The 19,261-nt window shown below is 32.8% G+C and overlaps 4 protein-coding genes across 10 annotated transcripts in view; 1 reads left to right on the top strand and 3 right to left on the bottom strand.

The window, feature by feature from the left end:
• The window catches only part of LOC145319298 (RRP12-like protein), a 33,739-nt gene extending 26,762 nt beyond the window's left edge, over positions 1–6,977 (bottom strand). The window contains exons 1-5 of the mRNA XM_080161365.1: positions 6,827–6,977; positions 4,388–4,481; positions 3,183–3,324; positions 2,593–2,694; positions 2,275–2,363 (exon numbers count right to left, since the gene is read on the bottom strand). Of these exons, the coding sequence (XP_080017491.1) occupies positions 2,275–2,363; positions 2,593–2,694; positions 3,183–3,324; positions 4,388–4,481; positions 6,827–6,977 (578 nt within the window). The remainder of the gene's footprint in view (positions 1–2,274; positions 2,364–2,592; positions 2,695–3,182; positions 3,325–4,387; positions 4,482–6,826) is intronic.
• Positions 6,978–7,019: 42 nt separating this feature from the next.
• RpL14 (ribosomal protein L14) lies at positions 7,020–11,080 on the bottom strand. The gene is made up of 3 exons (XM_080161367.1): positions 10,937–11,080; positions 9,855–10,039; positions 7,020–7,185 (listed from the first exon to the last, which is right to left on the bottom strand). Exons 1-3 carry the CDS (start codon positions 11,078–11,080, stop codon positions 7,089–7,091), a joined length of 426 nt encoding a protein of 141 aa, XP_080017493.1. The 3' UTR covers positions 7,020–7,088.
• Position 11,081: 1 nt separating this feature from the next.
• Positions 11,082–19,261, bottom strand: part of RpS23 (ribosomal protein S23) — a 245,661-nt gene continuing 237,481 nt past the window's right edge. The window contains exons 2-4 of the mRNA XM_080161366.1: positions 12,422–12,529; positions 11,938–12,130; positions 11,082–11,396 (exon numbers count right to left, since the gene is read on the bottom strand). Of these exons, the coding sequence (XP_080017492.1) occupies positions 11,262–11,396; positions 11,938–12,130; positions 12,422–12,525 (432 nt within the window). The 5' untranslated portion in view covers positions 12,526–12,529 and the 3' untranslated portion in view covers positions 11,082–11,261. The remainder of the gene's footprint in view (positions 11,397–11,937; positions 12,131–12,421; positions 12,530–19,261) is intronic.
• Positions 13,942–19,261, top strand: part of LOC145319297 (dynactin subunit 1-like) — a 43,399-nt gene continuing 38,079 nt past the window's right edge. For 5 of the 7 annotated variants that reach the window (XR_013879803.1, XR_013879804.1, XR_013879805.1 and 2 more), the window contains exons 1-6: positions 13,942–14,281; positions 15,287–15,355; positions 15,765–15,864; positions 16,744–16,998; positions 17,464–17,526; positions 18,951–19,127. Coding sequence is in view for 4 of the 7 variants with exons in the window: in XM_080161360.1 (XP_080017486.1) it covers positions 14,222–14,281; positions 15,287–15,355; positions 15,765–15,864; positions 16,744–16,998; positions 17,464–17,526; positions 18,951–19,127 (724 nt within the window). In the remaining 3 variants the exon portion in view is untranslated. The remainder of the gene's footprint in view (positions 14,282–15,286; positions 15,356–15,764; positions 15,865–16,743; positions 16,999–17,463; positions 17,527–18,950; positions 19,128–19,261) is intronic. The other 2 variants (XM_080161362.1, XM_080161363.1) reach the window with 1 other exon arrangement.

Consider the following 19,261-nt stretch of genomic DNA (forward strand, 5'->3'; position numbering starts at 1 on the left):
AAAAGTGGTTATTTTATATTAACTTCAGGTAAATTGGTGAATATTTTTGTATCTTATTTTTACAGTAGCTTTTCATGGTCATATTAGGTTAGGTAAGTTAAGTAAGAATTAGAAAATGGGCTAAAAAAAATTTATTTACAAAAAGACCTTTAAAAATATTGCTAGAATTCGTGATCCAAAATCCGAAAATCCACAAGCCACGGATTGATCCGATAGATACTTGGCCAGGTTTTTTTTTGTAAGAATTCAAATCCGACCCAAAATTAGGCGGATTGCCATTAGGTAATTTCATAATGTAACCAAATGAAGAAAATCAAAGGTCGCGGTACAAATACCTGTTCTATGCATAAATATAAGCTTAAATATGCAATTTTAGCTTTCTAGAAGCATTCTTAGTGGTAGAAGGTGATTTTGCATTTTTGTGTCAATACGCGAATTATCTAAAAAATGGAGGTTCTTGGTTACCCGTCTTTAAACTGCCCTAAAGGCACTTTTATGTCATTATAGACTAAAAGTTCAAATGGCCTTTCATTCTTCTTGCCATTTCTAAAAAGCTAAAGAGCTTCCATCTAGCCCTTCTCTGAGTTGAGATCTGAAACTATGTATAGAGAGCTCGAATAGTCCATCTTTAAACCTGCCTGCTGGCACAGGTGCTCTTATCCCGCTACAGTTTGGCTAGAATGGTGTTCAAGGTGTTTGAGAAAGGTCTTATTGTGAGTAGGAGATAACATTAAAATATGCCTAATATAAAAAAGACTTTAGAGTTCGCACCCTGAAGACAGGTAACCAAAAAATTTCAATGTTTCACCTTCGCCTTCAAAATCCAAGTTTTAACTTTGCCAGGTCTGCCAGGGGAGCTAAAGTAGACCAATCTTTGATGCTAATGTGTCTATAGAGAGCTATTATCATCTTTCCAAGACAGTTAATATAGACATAATTATTCATATAACAGTAAAGTATGATTTAGAAAGCATAGCAACTCTATAAATGTTACCAGAATGTCCGTATATCCATTTTTATGTGATGTAAATATCCTTTTTATCTGATTTTTGGAATACTGATTCTTATTACAACAAGGTAAAATTATATAAGTAAAACATGTCTATAACCAAGTTCTAAAAATGTAAGTATGTCCTTAAACAGTATCCTGTATTTAAGCAGTTTTGCAACAATTTACTTACTATTTTTTTTCGACTTGTACATTAGTATTCTGCTTATTCAATTCTGACACTCAACAAGTGTTAATGTTTGTTTGTCCTGCCAGTTTGGAGCTTCGCTTTTATTGTTGTTGTAATCCTTGTTTGATGAAAATTTGCCATAATAGGCCATTTTCGGGTCTTTTGAATTGCTGTAAAACGCTTCAAAATTGAAATATCTTTAAAAAAGGAACACATATGCTAATGGATAAATGTCTTAGTACACACTAACTGTCATATTCTATCTCTTACAGGGAGGTCATACCATGTCGCCAAGTCAAGTCATTAGAGGTTCAGTTTTAGTGGTCTTAGGTAAAATACCCTGACAACAAAAACACCTTTGTAAGTGATTTGGACACCTAGAACTGATTCTATGGCCAATATACTAACCCAATAATTACCAAAATCCAAGAATCTCAAAATTTTCTCAGTTCTCGACTTTAATGTCACCTTTGATGTCGTTTCAGAATACATGTTCAAATGGTACCTACTAGTAGAATCCAATGCCATTTCTAAAATGCTAAAAAAACATTTTTCTAGCTCATCTGTGGCCAATTTTAGAGTTATTGTCTTAAAAACTAGGTTGAAAGGTCGATATTTTTCCGTTCTCTATTGTATATGATTTTAGAGTACAAAGGGATCCTTGGTTTTACTTTTTCAGATCTCAGCCCACAGATGGGCCAGAAAGACGTTCTTTTTCGTTTTAGAAATGGCAAGGCAAATGAAAGGCAGTTACCGTTTGAACTTTTAGTCTAAAATGACATAAGAGTGCCCTTTGGACAGCCTAAAGATCGGTAACCAATAACCTCAATGTTCAGGTTTAGAGATTCATACTTCGCGTATTTTCGAAAAATCTTGATTTCACCTTCTACCACTTAGAATCAAGATAGAACCAAAAAAATTCATATTATTGCTTATTTTTATGTATAGAACAGGTATTTGAACCGCGACCAAAATTTTTTTTTTGTGAAACTACCTAATTGCCATTCCTAATATTTTATTTCAAAAATAAGGGGGTGGGGTCTGTACTCGCTAGGCTTTTTGAAGTTAAGTACCGCTGCTGTGAAAAAAAGCTTACTTTTTGATGAGAATTTCCGAGGGCACCTTTCTGATGACAACAGACAAAAGTCTTAAAACAGCAGACAAATTTTCTTCGGTGTCGCTAACCTAAGCAAAAATCAACTAGCTTTAAAGTCTACAAGCTATGTTTTTTCTCATTACAATAATGGGAAAAGTTAATGGACGAAAGATATATACATTACACATCCCTAATGACAATGAACAAAATTACCTCTTATTTGGACACTGCTAGTTTTTAACCAACCAATCAAACTTAAATTAAAGGTCCCATAGTATTTAAGTAAAGGAATAAGATATAAATTTTGGATTTACATACCTCAAGAGCAGACATCAGCGCAGCAAAGTATTCAGTTTCTGTCTCCTTGCCCCCTTGTTCCTTTATGATCTCAGTAACAGCCGCCAGTACGGCCATCATATCCTGAAATATTAAATAATCAATAAGAGCCGCAGAACAGTTATTTATGAACATGAAAAGTAAAATTAATAAAGCCTCGGGGGTGTATGTATACTCTTTTACTTTCCCCTTTTAACATATTTTTTATTTCACACCCCCCTTTAGCAGGGGATCCCATGCAGAAGAAACTCTCCTGTAATGCCTTTACTTAGCCAAAATTAAATCAGAAAATGAAATTTTACGATAAATTGTCAAAGATTCACTTCTGAATATTTTCACAATTAATATAAAAATTTAGGTAATTATTTTTAATTATGCTTTTGGTGGTTGCCCTTAAAGTGACGAGTCGAGCAGAAAATCCCCTAATTAAGATCAATGGGAGAAGGGTAGGTTTTCGTATGTCAGTTTAGTAAATTTTGGGCACTAAATAGCCCTGTATAGTTAGTACCTCACACAAGTTTCAGACATAGGAAGAAAAAACCTTTTGAATAACTTCATATTGTTATATTTACCTTGTGGCCATTATTATCAAACCGAATCTTTTTAAGCAGGCTATCAAAAGCAATGTTGGTGCATTGTGTCCAATCTGACGCAAACGTGTCAAATGTTTTATATGTCATTCCAAGGGTTAAAGCGTCTTCATTGATAGACATCCTGAAAATTAAAACAGTTCATATGTATTATATTAGCATACGTAGAAAAATTTGTAATTATAAAATAATAAATTAGGCTATTTAAGTAGTTAATATATAAAGGGGGGGGGGGGGGGGGTAATGCAACCATCTCGTAATCAATGATTAAATGGCACTTAGAATTCGAATTTCGATCAGAAATTTTGCATGAATAATCCTTGGTAGGTCTATTTTCCCTAAATCGAACAAAAAGTTGGAAAAGTAACGGCTGGCGGATCAGCTGTTTTGCCATTTTATTACTATCTTAAGAGCAAAAAAGTCACGAAACCTATTTTCACATAATACTTTTTCTCGTATTCATTCGAATCCGGTGGATAGGAACCGGTTCTCATCCATACGAAAAAACTATGTCTAGCATCGTATTATATCCAGCTTTCTACGAATATAAAAATGTACAATCAAAAGATTAAAACTAGTTTTTTTAGAAAGCCGTTTATAATACGATGCGAGAAATAACTATTCTCACTCAAAAACCTTATCAAACGGTTCTAGCCGGTAGCTGTTGGTACTAGAAATTTAAAAATTGGTTATTGCTATCATTTAACATGAATTAAACCAAAAATATGTTTTAAAAAGTTGATTCCTACGTAATTAATGATGAATTTGCTCTGAAAATAGGCAAAAAACGGCTAAACGACTGAGCCGCCAGCCGTTACTTTTCCAACTTTTTGTTCGATTTAGGGAATATAGACCTACCATGGATTATTCATGCAAAATTTCTGATCGAAATTCGAATTCTAAGTGCCATTTAATCACTGATTACGAGATGGTTGCATTAAACCACACCCCCCCTTATATCTTTATTGTAAGTATTATTTTAGTTTTATGGTTGTAAGTAAGGAAAACCAAGATATTATTTCAAGATTTTGTACTTATAGCTAGTAGGAAGGTATTTTTTCCCTCTAAAAAATTGTTTGTAACTAACAGAAAAGGGCGCAGAACTGCTTCTCATCCAACAAATATTCATCGGTTTCCATTCCCTACTGGAAAATTAGTCATAAACCATAAATGAACGGTAACCTTACTTGTCCAATGAACTCTGAACATCATCAGCATTGCCCTGTACAGCATTGTGTTTCAGCAGAGCTGCAGCTGTTAGCTTACCCTCACCAAGAGGCTCTAAAACAATATTAATATCCTTAAAAGATACATCCTTAAACTTACTTTTTAAATTTCTGTCGGTCCGTCCGTAACGGATAGCTTTTTTCGTTAATTTAGGCATGTTAGAAATGTCCTATCGATTTCAAATTTTGCATGGTGATTCCTTTAGTAGTTAGGTACGATTTAGAAAGCGTAGCAACTCTATAATCATCACCAAAATGTCCGTACGTCTATTTTAAACATGTTGATTTTTTTACTTTTTTAACAACAAATTTTTATGTGATCTAATCATCCGATTGATCTGATTTTTGGTATATTGATTCCTGGGACTAAGTATAATGTAATCAGCGAAGCAACCCTATAATCAAGTCCTAATAATGTTAGTATGTCCATAAACATTATCCTGAATCAAGCAGTTTTTCAACAAATTTACTTACAATTTTGCTTTGACTCTTATACATTTATATTATGATTATTCAGTTCTGACACTGTACAAGTGTTAATGTCCGTTTATCTTACCGTTTCAGTGCTTCGCTTTTATGGATGTTGTCATCCTTGTTACCTTTACATATAGTGACTGATAGGCTATGCTACAAACAGTCACACAAACTCAGACATCATGTTACTTTTAATAATAGGATTCATCCAATTCTTTTAAATCATATCATTTCATTATCTATACAATCCGAATATTTTAAATTAGGATTGGCAATCCGAAATCCGCACAATTTTTGAATTATAAAACCATGAAAATAAGTACATTTTTCTTTAAATGCATTTATTTTGATTCTAAGTTGTCAGCTAAGAATGCGAAAATGCCGTGAAATTGTTTGCGGCATTTCTCTTTTTAAAATATGAACAAACGTATAAAAAAGCAATTTTAAAACCCACCTCAGACAATTCACATTTCAACTCTGATGTTTCCATTGCATATATTTTTTCCCCTGTTGCTTTATTTTATTTTTTTCCCTCCTACTTTTTTCCTGCAAGGACGAGGAAAATTTTTTCAGAACTCTTTATTTTATTCATATTATCCACCCATCCACATATTCTTTTAGTTTTATTCACCACAAAGGGAAGGAAAATGGAAAAAAAGTTCTAGGGGACTACTCACGATCAAGAGCAAGGGGGGTGGGAGCTCTGACACATTTGCGTAAACAGTGAGTATAGGCTTTATCTTTAGACTGAGAAGATAGATTATTAGGGATAAAATCATTCTTATACGATGAATTTCCCCCAGATTTAAAATTTTTTGAATAGGCCTCCAGGTTCTGGAGCTCCAGGCAGTCTCTGTACAGGTAAAAATAAAAAAAAAATTTTAAAAGAGCGAGATGTCAGCTTAGGAGACAAAATATGTATGTTTTTTCTTCAAATATGTAAATACCAATCAAAAAGAAGCATATTTTGTTTTATAAGTTAATCTCTAACTCTTCAAAAAAAATCCTAGGATTGGCAATTCTCCAATTTTTTGAGGTCGGATTCGGATTTTAACAAACCTCCACCACTCAAAAAAGCAGATTGATCCGTGGATTGCGGATTCTAGCAAAATTTTCAGCTCTTTTAAAAATAAAAAATTATATCCCGAACAGCGGGCATTTTTTAACCCTTACTTAACCTAACCTAACAGAAGCATAAAAAGCTACGTTGAAAAAAAAATACAGAAAAAACTAGGGATGGCAATACGTATCCGGAATCCGCCCAATTTTGGAATCCGAATAGCGGATTTCGGATTCTTATTTGGTAGGCTAAAATTAGCGTCTTGAATTATTTCTTTCAACTCCTCTTTGAAGGCAAAGATTTTTTATCATTATATAAAATCCGCCAGAAGTAAGAATCCGGAATCCGGCCCAAAAATTCGGCAGATTGCCATCACTAGAAAAAACTTTGGATGCTAACCATTTTAATTCTAGTTAATAAAAATTTTTTAAGTGCTACACAAGTCATGAAATAAATAATCCTAATTCGCAATAATTTGAATTGCGAATTCTGGATTAAAAAATAGAACAGACTGTGGATTCAAATTACCAACCCTAGAATATTAACCAGGATAAAAATTTCTCCAAAATTAAATGACCAGCTATTTTTGCCTACTTTCAATAGAAGGGGTTATTTTTTTCAGTGTGATTATGAAAATAGCTAAGATCCACCACAGGACCAGTAAAGTAAAGCCAAACAGTTCAGCGATTACAGAGAACTGGAGCTTCAGACGTAAATACATAATTCTATTTATATTACAACCTAGCGGATATAAACCTACCATCTAGGGCAGAAAGGGGATGAGAAAATCCTAAATTCAAAGACTTATTTAGCTAATACTTTATACAATAAGATATTTCAACCTAAACTATAAAAGAAACCTATACCTGTATTGGGATTATGGGGTGAAAATTGCTGACCAAACATAGGCTTAGCTTTAGCTCTATGCTTATTCTTGGTTGGATTACTAACACAACTCTGACCCTTAGCCCAGCGGGCACCTTTCACGCCTCCCTTGGGCCGAACTCTCTTACCCATTTTAATTCTATCTGAAATAATAAAGAGAAGAAATAGCCAATGTTTGTAATGGTCGACGTTTATTTATTATTTATCGCAACAAAGTTTTACATAAATCACAAATAATGTCATTTACATCTTTCCTGCCTCTTTCAAGGCTGCGACTCTCTTCTCTACCATCTCGTTGAGAATAGTGTTTCTCTTGGCCTTAGCAACACAAAGCTTGTACCTGAAATGAAGACATTTATTAAAAAGAATTCTTACAAATAAGCCTAAAATTGTTAATTATAAAATTCAAGTAGGGACTAGTGCTAAGTTTTAAGGACCCATTATTTAATAGGGTGACTTTGTTTTTCAATCGGGATAGTTTGGTTCCTAACTAGTATCCGATTTAATCAATATTTTTTATCTACGGAAGTGATTGATTCCATCATTCCAATAGGAAATGTACATTAAAAGTTAAGTTCAATAGTCATCCCTCAAGATCCATAATAAAACATTTCAAGGGTGTATATTCTGCACAAGATTCTTCTTTCCCCTGCTGCAAATTTTATTCATATCATCCCTTCCCCCCCCCCCCTCTTGCATATTCTTTAAGTTTTAACACCAAGGAGGGAAGAAAAAATGTTTTCATTTCTCTTAATTTTTATTTTTACAACCCCCCCCCCCCCACCTTTGCAGAGATGGCATAAAAAACCATCTCTGCAAAATAAATAAATAAAATAAATAAAGTGGTTTAAACCAAAAAAAACAAAGTTGGTTGGTTTAAATGTTTTTTTCAGAGGTGTACAGCATGACCCTCAAAAAAGTTTTTTTTAAACATCTGCAGCCTATATTTCTCAATAAAATATTAAAAGATTCATATGTACTTGTTCTCTATAATTTTCTACATCAAAGGATATCAAAATATTTTTACATCAATTAACAGTCGAGATTTTTACAGCCAAAGTTTGGAAAAAGTGCTTGAGAAACTGGATATTGTTAAATATTTCTTAGTTTTTTTTATTAGTATACTACTTTTTTCAACCAATTAAAAAACAAACAAAAGCAATTTTACAATTGATACATTTTTTATTGCATTAAAAAATGTTAGTTTTACATATAAAAAATTACTTTTTAAAATTTTAATTAATGCATTTTTCTTATATCCATTTAACCATAAACCTTATATTATCCCCTACTTCTTAATTGACCTGAAATGAACCCCTCCCCAATTTATGCTTACGACCGTAAGGATTAACGCTACTTTGACCCAATAAATTCACGCCCACTCAAACAAATTACTTAAAGACAAATCATGTAAATTGTTAAATGTTAAAAAGTTTTAGCTGTATTTTTTTTGTTTTTTAACTTATTTTTATAAAATAAAAAGTGTTTGATTTCTGTTTATGTAAACTTTTAATCTGATACTAGGTTTTATAGGATTTCCTTGTGTAAGGGTGTTTTTGCAATTTACACTAATCTAAAAATGCCTTTTAGAACAAGTGAAAAAAGTGCTTTCAGCATGAAATGAATTTCTTGTATACATCTTTATATAAGTTTTATAAAAAATATTGAAACTGTGAAGAAAACACGTCATTTTACTTTAAAAAAACATTTTTCTTGAAAAGTTACTTTTTCCTCAGCCACTTTTTCAAAACTTTGGCTCTAAAAATCTCAGCTGTTAATTGATGTAAAAAAATATTTTTATATCTACTTATGTGGAAATCTACAGAGAACAAGGACATATACATTTTTTGATAATTCATTGAGAAATATGGGCTGCAGATGCTTAAAAAAACTTTTTCGAGGGTCATTCTGTATATTCTGCACAAGATTTATTTTTTCCCGGCTACAAAGGGGGGGGGCAAAAGTGACACTTTTTGAAACCAAAACTAAAAGTCAAAGGAACTCAACTAAAAAAAGAGTTACAGGTCTGACATTTTGCATGGCAGTTGCTTTATAGGGGTACAATATGGAACTGTGAAGAAACGGCGGCGCAACCGCCGAAAACCGCCGAGAAAAGGCAACAAAAATTACGGCGGGAAACGGCGGTTTTCGGCGGTTGCGCCGCCGTTTCTTTACAGTTCCATATTGTACCCCTATAAAGCAACTGCCATGCAAAATCTCAGACCTGTAACCCTTTTTTTAGTTCAGTTCCTTTGTTGACTCTTAGTTTTGGTTTCAAAAAGTGTCACTTTCGCCCCCCCCCTTTCTTTATTCCCCCCCCCCCCTAGTTTTTTCTCACCAAGTAGGGGGGGAAAATGGAAAAATATTTAAAGAACTCTATATTTTATTTATTTTATCCCTCCTCCCACACATTCTTTTAGTTTTTTTTTACCAATGAGGGGGGGGGGGGGGGGGGGGTGGAAAAAATGTTTTCAGTTTTAATTTTTACATTTTTTTCCCTCCAACCACTAATTTTTTATTCCCCCCCCCCCTGAGCCAGGGATCCCATGTAGAATATTAGAATATACACCACTGGTTTTTTTTTAAATATTTATAAAAAGGCCTATCTTTCCAGTTATATCTTTTCATAACGTAAATAATACAGTAAATAACAGTCAGTCAGGGTTGTCAAATCTGGCGAGGCGCTTTTGGGCTGCCCTTTTTCGGGTCCTTTTGGCACCCCCCGTTTTGAGGGAGAAAAAGGGGGAGGGGGTGAAAAAAAGAGGGGAGGCAGGCCTATAATATGATTATTAAAAAAAGAAAACCTGGTTTTTTTTAAAAACAGAAAAACCAAACTGGTTTGTTCTTTTTAAAAAAAAAACTTTTTTTCCATCTCTGTACCTTTACAGGTTCAATTTTTCAGAATATACACCTCTGCCCCATTTATTGCAGGTTTATACAATATGTGTAGATATTTGAATAAGATAGTTTTAGAGATAAAAACAAAATCTAAGTAAACTAAGTACTAACCTGTCGAAGTCTCCCATAGCCTTGCGAGCTTTCACCTTCTTTAGCTGCTGGCACATGGGGTCCTCCTCCCACTGCTCGTCGATCTTTGCCTCCTTCATGGCCTTGAGCACAAAACTTTGTCTGGAGTGCCATTTCAATCCATCGACCTTGTATTTTGTAAGACGGAGTTCCTTCAAGCGGTAATCCTAAATATTTAACCAAATTGGTCATTATTTTCACACTAAGCATTAACTTCAATGATAGCGTGCTTGATTGCTGTCTGGAGCTGGGGGGGAGGGGGGGGGGGGTTAGAGTATAAGCTTTAAAGTCATATTACATTACTTATCATCAGCGTTGTGGAGCGTGATATTTTGCTGAGGACGTAATATACTTTAACAACGGCTCCGGATTAGCTAAACAAAAAGATTTTTTTTATTAATTATGATTATAAACTCTGTTTTCTCATGTGCAAATGCCCCTTTAAAATTTTTCAAGTCAATTTTTATCAAAAATTATACTTTTAAAACCTTCAAAAGTAAAAAATGGACGTTGGGAAAAAATATGTCAGGGGTGTATATTCTGCAAAAGATTTATTTTTTTCCCCTGCTACAAAATTTTTTTATTTTTTTTTCCCCCCTAGATTTTTCTTTAAAAGTAGGGGGGGAAATAGAAAAATATTTAAAGAACTCTATATTTTATTTATTTTATCCCTCCTCACACAAATTTTTAAATTTTTTTAACCAAGGAGGGGGGCAAAATGGAAAAAATGTTTTCAGTTTTCTTAATTTTTACATTCCCCCCCCCCCCCCTGAGCCGGGGATCCCATGCAGAATATACACCCCTGAAATATGTTTTGTTTTTCTTGATTTTTTGGTGCCAAATCCGGAGCCGCCATCTTCACTGACGGCTCCGGGAGCGGAGCCGCACAAAAATCAAACTGCTCCGCAACACTGCTTAGCATAGTTAACACTACAAAGACTACGGTCGTGCAAATAATGGGTTATTTGTCGGTAAGTCAAAGTCACTTAACCTAATACGCTAGTAGTAATGCATCCCAATACAATCGACATGAGGCTAGGTATTTCAAGTAAAAAAAAACCTACCATTCTCTTAACTCCAGAGGTAGGTCCTTCAATGAGTACTCTGTTTTGATCAATAACATTGATGATAACTGCGATTTTGCCGGCGTTGCGTCCGCTTTCGATAAGGACGACTCGACCAATCTCAACAAAGAGCTGATACGGCATCTTCTATCTGAAAATACGTGGAGTTTTTTGAAAAGAGCAAACAAATCCAATAGGATGAATAGATCTTAAGCTTTATTAAAAATTGCTCAACTTTTCATAAACATTTTTCACGTAATTTAATTTTGTTGTTAAACAAGCAATGGGACACTTAATATTATTAATGGGCTGATGGTTGATTTGTTTAAGAACGTGGCCTCTCCTTCTTGCCACGGAACAGGGCGTTCAGAGAGACGTTGGCGACCTTGACAATCTTGAACCTGACACCGGGAATATCACCCACGGAGTGACCCTTTCTACCCAATCCAGAGACCAAAACCTGAAAAAGTAAAATCTTTAAATGCATGCATTAACATGTAATTAAAAGGTAAATAACGGGGGGGAAGGGGAGGAGAGATAATGCAACTATCTCGTAATGAATGCGAAATTGTCACTTAGAATCAAAATTTCGTTCTGAAATTTGGCATGAGTAATCGTTAATAAGTTTATTTTTCCAATATTTAACAAAAAGTTGAAAAAGCAAATCCTATTTTCACGAAACCTATCTCCACATTATACTATATATAATGAACTGTTCTAGCCGGTAGTTGCCGGAGAAATCTAAAAAATGGTTTATGGTTCCATTTTAAATGATTTATTTCAAACTAGGTTTCAAACAGTTGATTTTCAACTTTTTCTTCGATCTTAGGAAAATAGACCTACCATGGATTACTCGTGCTAAGTTTCGTAACGAAATTCGGATTCTAAGTGCCATTTGCGCATTGATTAAGAGGTGGTTGCATTAAACTTAAAACAATGGCTACACATCCCAACCCATGAGAGACGAATATTTGACATACGAGAGGTGCATCTAAACTTACCTCATCGTTCTCCTCAACGAAGTTAAGACAACCGTCATTTGGGACGAAAGCGGTGATCTTCTTGCCGTTCTTAATCAGCTGGACTCTTACACACTTTCTGATGGCAGAGTTAGGCTGCTTGGCCTCAACACCAACCTTCTCAAGAACGATACCCTTGGCGTGGGAAGCACCTCCGAAAGGATTGGCCTTCCATCTAAATTATTTTTAACATTTCTAATTTTAATTCACATTTATATCAAGCTTAATAATTGGGAACTTACGTTTATCTTATCTAAACTATACATTTACGGTTTATATGTTGTCATAAATAGACTGTTCACTGCATTTAAAAGTATAGCTTGCTCAGTTTTATTAAAATATTAAAGGTCATATTTTAACCAGTATATAAAGAGGGGAGTTTAGAATATTTTTATTTAGCAGTAATCTGAATCTTTAGACAGCTTCTATCTAAATTTAGAGATTACACATAAGATGTAAAACAAACCTTGTTCCAAGATTGGCCTTCTTGTAGTCTTTATCGGCCCATCTGTTCTTCCTACGGTTCTTCAAATGCTTACGAGCGGTACGGATACCTGCAGGCTTTCCCATTGCTTCTGAAATGCACAGAAATTTAAAAACCTACTTAGCACAACATAAACTTCAAATTATAACTTATGTCATTAATTCACCATGAGCAGATCACTATATAAAAAAAATATTATAAATTCATTACATAGATATTTAATTATTGATAAATAAGTTGCACATTTAGGACAACAGGTTGAAGTAACACTTAACATATATAAAATGGCATGCCAAACAAACATTGAAAATATGGTAAACATTTAAAATCATATCCAATATTGAGTTTCTCCGGAGAAAGATATGTTAGTGTTCATTTATAGTGCTTTGTAAATTTAAATGACATACCTAAATATTATTCTTTATTTTATATGAAAACCAATGAATATTACATAGCAGTAACATCACGTCTGGCTAATGGCCGAAAAGGATATCAGGGCTGGCAACTAGAAAGGTGGGAAACAGTGAAACTTCAGAGACATATTATAACCAGTTAGAGGGAAGGTGCTTTCACTACTAGAAAAAGTAAACCCTAAGTAAGAATCTAATAACTTGGCATGCTACAATTCAAATCATAACTTAGAAAATTCAACATGGACATCCCCTCGAATCCAAAGAAATCTTTCATGGCCAGCCACTTAAAAAACAAGGTTTATGTAATACACAAAAAAATCTTTCCGAGCAGACAGAATGAATATCATAAGTTAATTTCAGTATTAACAATAAGGAAATAAAGACAAAGGACATAAATTAATAAACTAACTCAACGCAATTATATCAGATAACGCACAAAATAACCATGAATAGTATATCTAACTTTAAAAAACAAAATCTAATGGATAGCCAAAATTGAGACGTAAATCATACAAATCACAATTAAAATTAGTAAAAACTTTTAAGAATTTATTTTTAACACTTTAATATCAATCAAATAAAGAAATAAATAAAAATAACAAATAATTTGCTAAACACAACTTCACGTGGCCGCACTAGCCTTCTTCTACAAGATTTGAGTAGCGAAGAATATTTGGTTTGGCAGAAATTAAAGAAAAGTGTACACTACGATTTCCGGTCGAAGAAAAAACGTAACCGTTCAAAAAATCATTTGGAAGCACATATAAAGCTAAAAAACATGTTAAAATCATTATAAAATAATTCATTTCAATTAAAATGCTAAAATAAGCTAAATGTGTTACTGTGTAACAACAAAAATTACAAAATCCCAAAAAATATTTATTTTTATGACGACATTTAAAATTCCAAGAAAATTTTTCCCTTTTCCGGTTTTGAAATGTTTTATGAAAATTGGATTCAAAATAAAAAAAAATTTAAGTTTAACCTTTTTTGTATTAGGATTTGTAAGTTTTAGGTATATAAATTAATTATATAGATGGATATTATCTATTTTAAGAAAAATTATTTCAAATTTCCTTACACCAAAAAGGGGGTTGGTTTCTATTGTGCGCCCATGCCGCGTAGCATTTCTTAGATTTTTAATTTCAGACAAAAATTAGAAAATATTCAAAACAAACAACAATGAAAAATTAAATTTTCTACTAATTGACCAAAATAATGATAGTTTCTTGAAAGAAAAAAAAACAACAAATACTATAAAAATATTATTTTTTGTAATTTTTTTCTTTGAAGAACTGAATAGAAATAAAACAGATTAATTCTGACTTACTTACTTAATTAAAGACATATACCTCTAATTTAAGTGAAAATGGAGAACTTAAAGTTAGGAGATATAGTCGAAGTAAAAGATAAAAATGTAACTGGAAAGGTATTTAATTTTTTTAAACATATAAACACAACCCACTTAAGCTTTGTCGCAAATGAAGGCTAAAAGTGTTTTCATACACTTTCCCTACTTTTCCGTTTTCTGTTCTAACTGACCATTTATTTTTTTAAATTTGTTCCCGAAGATTTTTTCTATATAGAAATCTTTGTCATAATTGTATTTGCTTCCAAGATTAGAACTTTCGGGGACTTTGGATTCCTGCCGAAACTCCTATATACATTGTTAAGCAATATCGACAACAAAAAGGCAGTAAACCTAACATTGTATTATTATAACTGTGGTGCCTAAAACGTACTTATATATTCACAAGCCAATGGAATAATTGCCCAATTACTTGAAAGAACTTTACTTTAATGAGTTTAATGAGATTGTCCCAAATAAAAGCTACTTTTGGTATGCAATCCTTGCAATTATAACAGAATAAAGGGAAGGTATATTGGATTAGGTTAATTTATTGTACTTAACAGTACATTTTCCCCCTTTACACTCACTGGATATTTCACATTCATTACTTATATTAGGTGTGCTTTAAAAATGGTGAATTTTCTGAAAATAAAATTATGTCTTTTAAAAAAAAATTCAAATAGAAAAGCTTTAGAATAAAGAGAGAAAAAAATAATATAATCCTGTATTATTAACATTACAAAATATATACTCTGATCTTAATCTTTAACTCTAGTTTAGGCAATCTTCATATTCATAAATAAGATACAACTAGGAACCTAAACAAATAAATTAAAATTAATCATTATTTTATCACAATGAATGTCCTTGTCCTTTAGTTCATGGAAATTTTTGAATGACACGTACCTTAACCAGTATATAGTTTATAGAACATATATAGTTTTGCATCAAAAATTGGCCTTGGATAAATATTGGAGCATCCAATCATTAAATACAGAAGTTAGCCAAGAGTTTAAGGAGTAAACAAATAATCCTATTAATCCTAATTTTGAAAAAATATACAGATCAAAAATAATTATTTAGGTTGCTTTCATTGGAACGACCCAATTTTCAAGTGGAAAATGGATTGGAATAGTTCTGGACGAACCAAAGGTATGAAAATAATCAGTGAGAAATTCTAGTGAAATCATACCCTCTCCACATTTTTTTTAACACTACTAGAAACTTGAGGCTTCACTCAAAAATGAGGATGAGGGTTTTGCCCCTCTCCACATACTATTATTATTTCATCATATTTATGATAAGAATTAGTATTGTTTTTTTTTCTTAAACTAAAGTTCTTGCTAGAAAATTACTCGACGTACGACTTTGTAGTACTTTATATGGAAGCTTTATTAAAAGTAGGTCATTGGGTTGTTTAGATTTTTTTTCATAGCATAAAACCTGCCCTGAGCCTATACAAAACTTTTAAAATTGTACTTCGATCGGCCAATCTATTTTAGCGCGCGGACAGACAAATATACATTCTGTTGCAATTTTTTTTTAAATCTTGGAATTTTAGGGTAAAAATGATGGAAGTGTGCAGGGCAAAGAATATTTTTCATGTCCAGATAAACATGGAATGTTTGTCAGGCCCACCCAAGTCAAGCAAATAAATAAAGGTAAAATTCATCAATTTATTACGCGATTTTTTTGGGTGGTCAAAATAGATTTTTATTTTTATTTTGTCTTGAAAAAGGGATAGGTATTGTATTTATTAGGGTTGGCAATCCGAATCCAGAATTCGCCCAATTTTTGGCCAATTTTGGAATCCGAAATCCGTTTTCTTTCAACCCAACCTCTTTGAAGGCAAAGATCACCGCCCCCCCCCCCCCTTCCTCCATCTCTCCAAACCTACTCCACCAAGAAGAGAGATAAGAAAATATGAAAAAAACGCAGTTTTAGATTCTACCCAGTACCCGATATAATTTAATCCCTCAACTTTTTTTTTTTTTTAAAAAAGCCCTTTAAAATAATGCTAGAATCCGGAATCCGTCAAAAAAATAAGAATCTGGAATTCGCGGAAAATCTTAGACGGATTGCCAACCCTAGTATTTATGATATCTTTTAACCATAAGTGTAATTTTGACCAAGATGGTTAAAATGTCACATTGTCCATTTGTTTTATTGCAGCAACATTAATACTTTTTTTTATTATATTTAATTTCAATGTTTCAACTTTTAATTAAAGTTATTTTTATCAATAGGGAGAAAACGTAAGTAGTTACAAAAATCTATTAATTTTTATATACGATACAATTACAATACAATAAAAGCCCAAATATTCAAAACAATTTGTGGCTGCATTCGCATTGTTACCTTTGTTTTTCATTTTTTGGAAATTACATGAAGTAGCTTAGCATTATTAAACATAGATAGAAAAAAATAATGTATTTGTTTTCAATGTATTTTGTCCCATTTTGTATTTGAACTATTTTTATATAACACAGTTTTTTTTGGTTAGTATATTAACTTGTTTAATAATGTAAAAATACCCTAAGATGGATCCAAAGAAAATTCACCAAGTAAAACGCCAAGCCGCGGCCCTAGTCGAGGTCCAAGTCGAGAGAACAGCAGCTTATCGCAGCGACAGAAAAGCGATCTAGCCCGACAGCGGAGTGATCTGTCAAAATCTGCGCGAAAAGAGTCTGGTGGAGCTTTGGGGGGTGCAAATAGAAGCCCTAAAGAGACAATGCCAGGGAGCAAAGGGGGTGCAGACGGAGGAAGCATGCAGACTGTGGCAGAAGGTTCTGACGGTGAGTTAAAAATGATTAAATCTTGCTGTTTAATGTTTTTTTATTTTTGCTATTTACATTTATAAATAGATTTTTTGGTTGTTGTAGATATAATCGTAAAATGAAGGGGAGCTTTAGTTAGAGTTCCTAAAAAAATGTTTATTACATTTAGACACTTTAGCTAAAAATTCATAAAAAAAACTTCCAATGAGAAGGTATTAGCAAGATTAGGAAGTTTTAAATTTTTCTGACTTCATAGAATTTTATTCATGAAAGGATAAAAATTAAGGTAATTAAATGAGCAGAAGTAAGAATTTAAAATTCCTTTCAATATCCCTTTCTTACACCTGTTTTTTTTGCTTCATATAATGTTTCTACACTTTTTTTACAAGACTCTAAGTAGACCCCCCCCCGCCCCCCTCCCTCTCCTATTTTGTTTGCTAGCTGATATTTTAAAAAAGTTTAACTCATTTTGTTTTTGTTTAGAACCTATGGCCACGCCATTGGGAAGTAAAATAGCTCAGCCAAGAAGCAGGCTTCCTTTGCCAGGTATGCAATGTATCTTTGACTATCATGTTCATGGTGGGAGAGGACATTAGACACTGATAAAGCGTTATTTTATCCGTTGGCACTAAAAACATAGTATAATTTAATCAAAATTTGATTGGTTGGTTCCAAAAAATTATACAAAGTACCTATTGTCCAAAAATTTTTCAGCCAATATTATGATACCTGATTATGTTCTTTATTAGCGCAGCAAACACAAACTAACAATTTTTATAGATGAGAAATAATAATAATAATAATTTACATCAATACGTTATAAAATTTACAAGTCCGGTTTTTGAACATGTTATCGCATCTATCTAGATCATCTATTTTTCTAGTGTGTTTTTGTGAGCTACTTTAAATAGCCTAAGACCTGCCTTTGGCTAATACTAAAATTCCACAAAAATTTGCAAACCATGAAATTTACGAGATATTAATGGACACATATCCTGTTACTTCTTGTAACATCAAGTTTTGATAAAAAAAACATCAAACCTAATTAATATTTCTTCTAAGTCTTTTATCTAGTAGAGTAAATAAGTGGATCTGAAATCCTTTCATTCATTTCAAATTTGTGAAAAGCCAATTAAAACTTGAATGAATTAAAGTTATTAGCTTCCTTCAAAGTTATATTTCAAGGTAGTTTCTTAAAACATTTTAACATTTTAACGTACGGCTCATTATTTGACCATATTTTTACATTATATACTATCGGCTATGCCCCTAACATCTAGGAAAGACAAAAAACCATACCAAGACTAAAACCTAAAAATGAAATTAGCCTAAAACCTTCCCTAGGATTTGGCCGTTTTTTTATTTTTGATGAAGAAGCACAAGATCTAAAAAATCTCAAGTCTAAAGTTAGCTCCCAATAGCTTTACCAGTTTCGGATTAACTTTACACCCCATTGCGAAAGCTACTCCCTCGTACAGAATACATATATTTGCTACTAATAATAGTATACATCCACGCCTAACCTATATTCTAGCAATTTAAAACTTAAATTGCTTTAAAAATTAGATTTCATTTATAGATGCATACTGATCTTACACTTAATTTTATTCCATTACAATAATTTGGGACTTTAAAATAACTATCATTTTTTACATCAGGAGTAAGAGTTTTTTGATTGAAGCTAAGGTTTCGATTACTACTGATCCTTTTGAATTCATAATTTTAGCGAAGCTATATAATACATATGTCCCAGGCTTATTTAAGGCTATTTCATTTTTGGATATTGTATGGGTTACCTATATAGGTTATTTTTATGCTTTTCGATCCCTGCACCTTCGAATACAGAGCTTATATGCTAGGGGGAAATTGCTAGTTACTCTAAGAAAACAATATAAAGTTTAAACTTATATGAGCTTAGTTGATAAGACCGTTTGCTTTTATGCACGTTGTGATCCTAGTTTTTTTCTTAGGTGGAGGTCGGCAGCCAAGTTTCACCAATATTAGCCGCAAATCTGACGCGGCCACACCCATTCCAGAAAAACAGCCGTTTCAGCGGGAGAGATCCTTTGTGGAAACTAATTTTGTGCAAACTCCTCGTACCACGAATGTTACACAAATAGTTGCTGAAAAAGTTATTGCAACACCAGGTTTGGCCTCCTTAACTTTTTTTTCACAAAGAAAAATTGAAAGTGATTTCAAATATTTTATCAGTTCCAAAATAACAAACACTCTTCATTTGGAAAGCAGTTTTGGGGTTTGGGGATGTTACTTACTCTCAAAT

The sequence above is a fragment of the Acartia tonsa genome, chromosome 5 (genome assembly GCF_053477335.1).
Source record: "Acartia tonsa isolate MP-2025a chromosome 5, ASM5347733v1, whole genome shotgun sequence".
NCBI lineage: Eukaryota > Metazoa > Arthropoda > Copepoda > Calanoida > Acartiidae > Acartia > Acartia tonsa.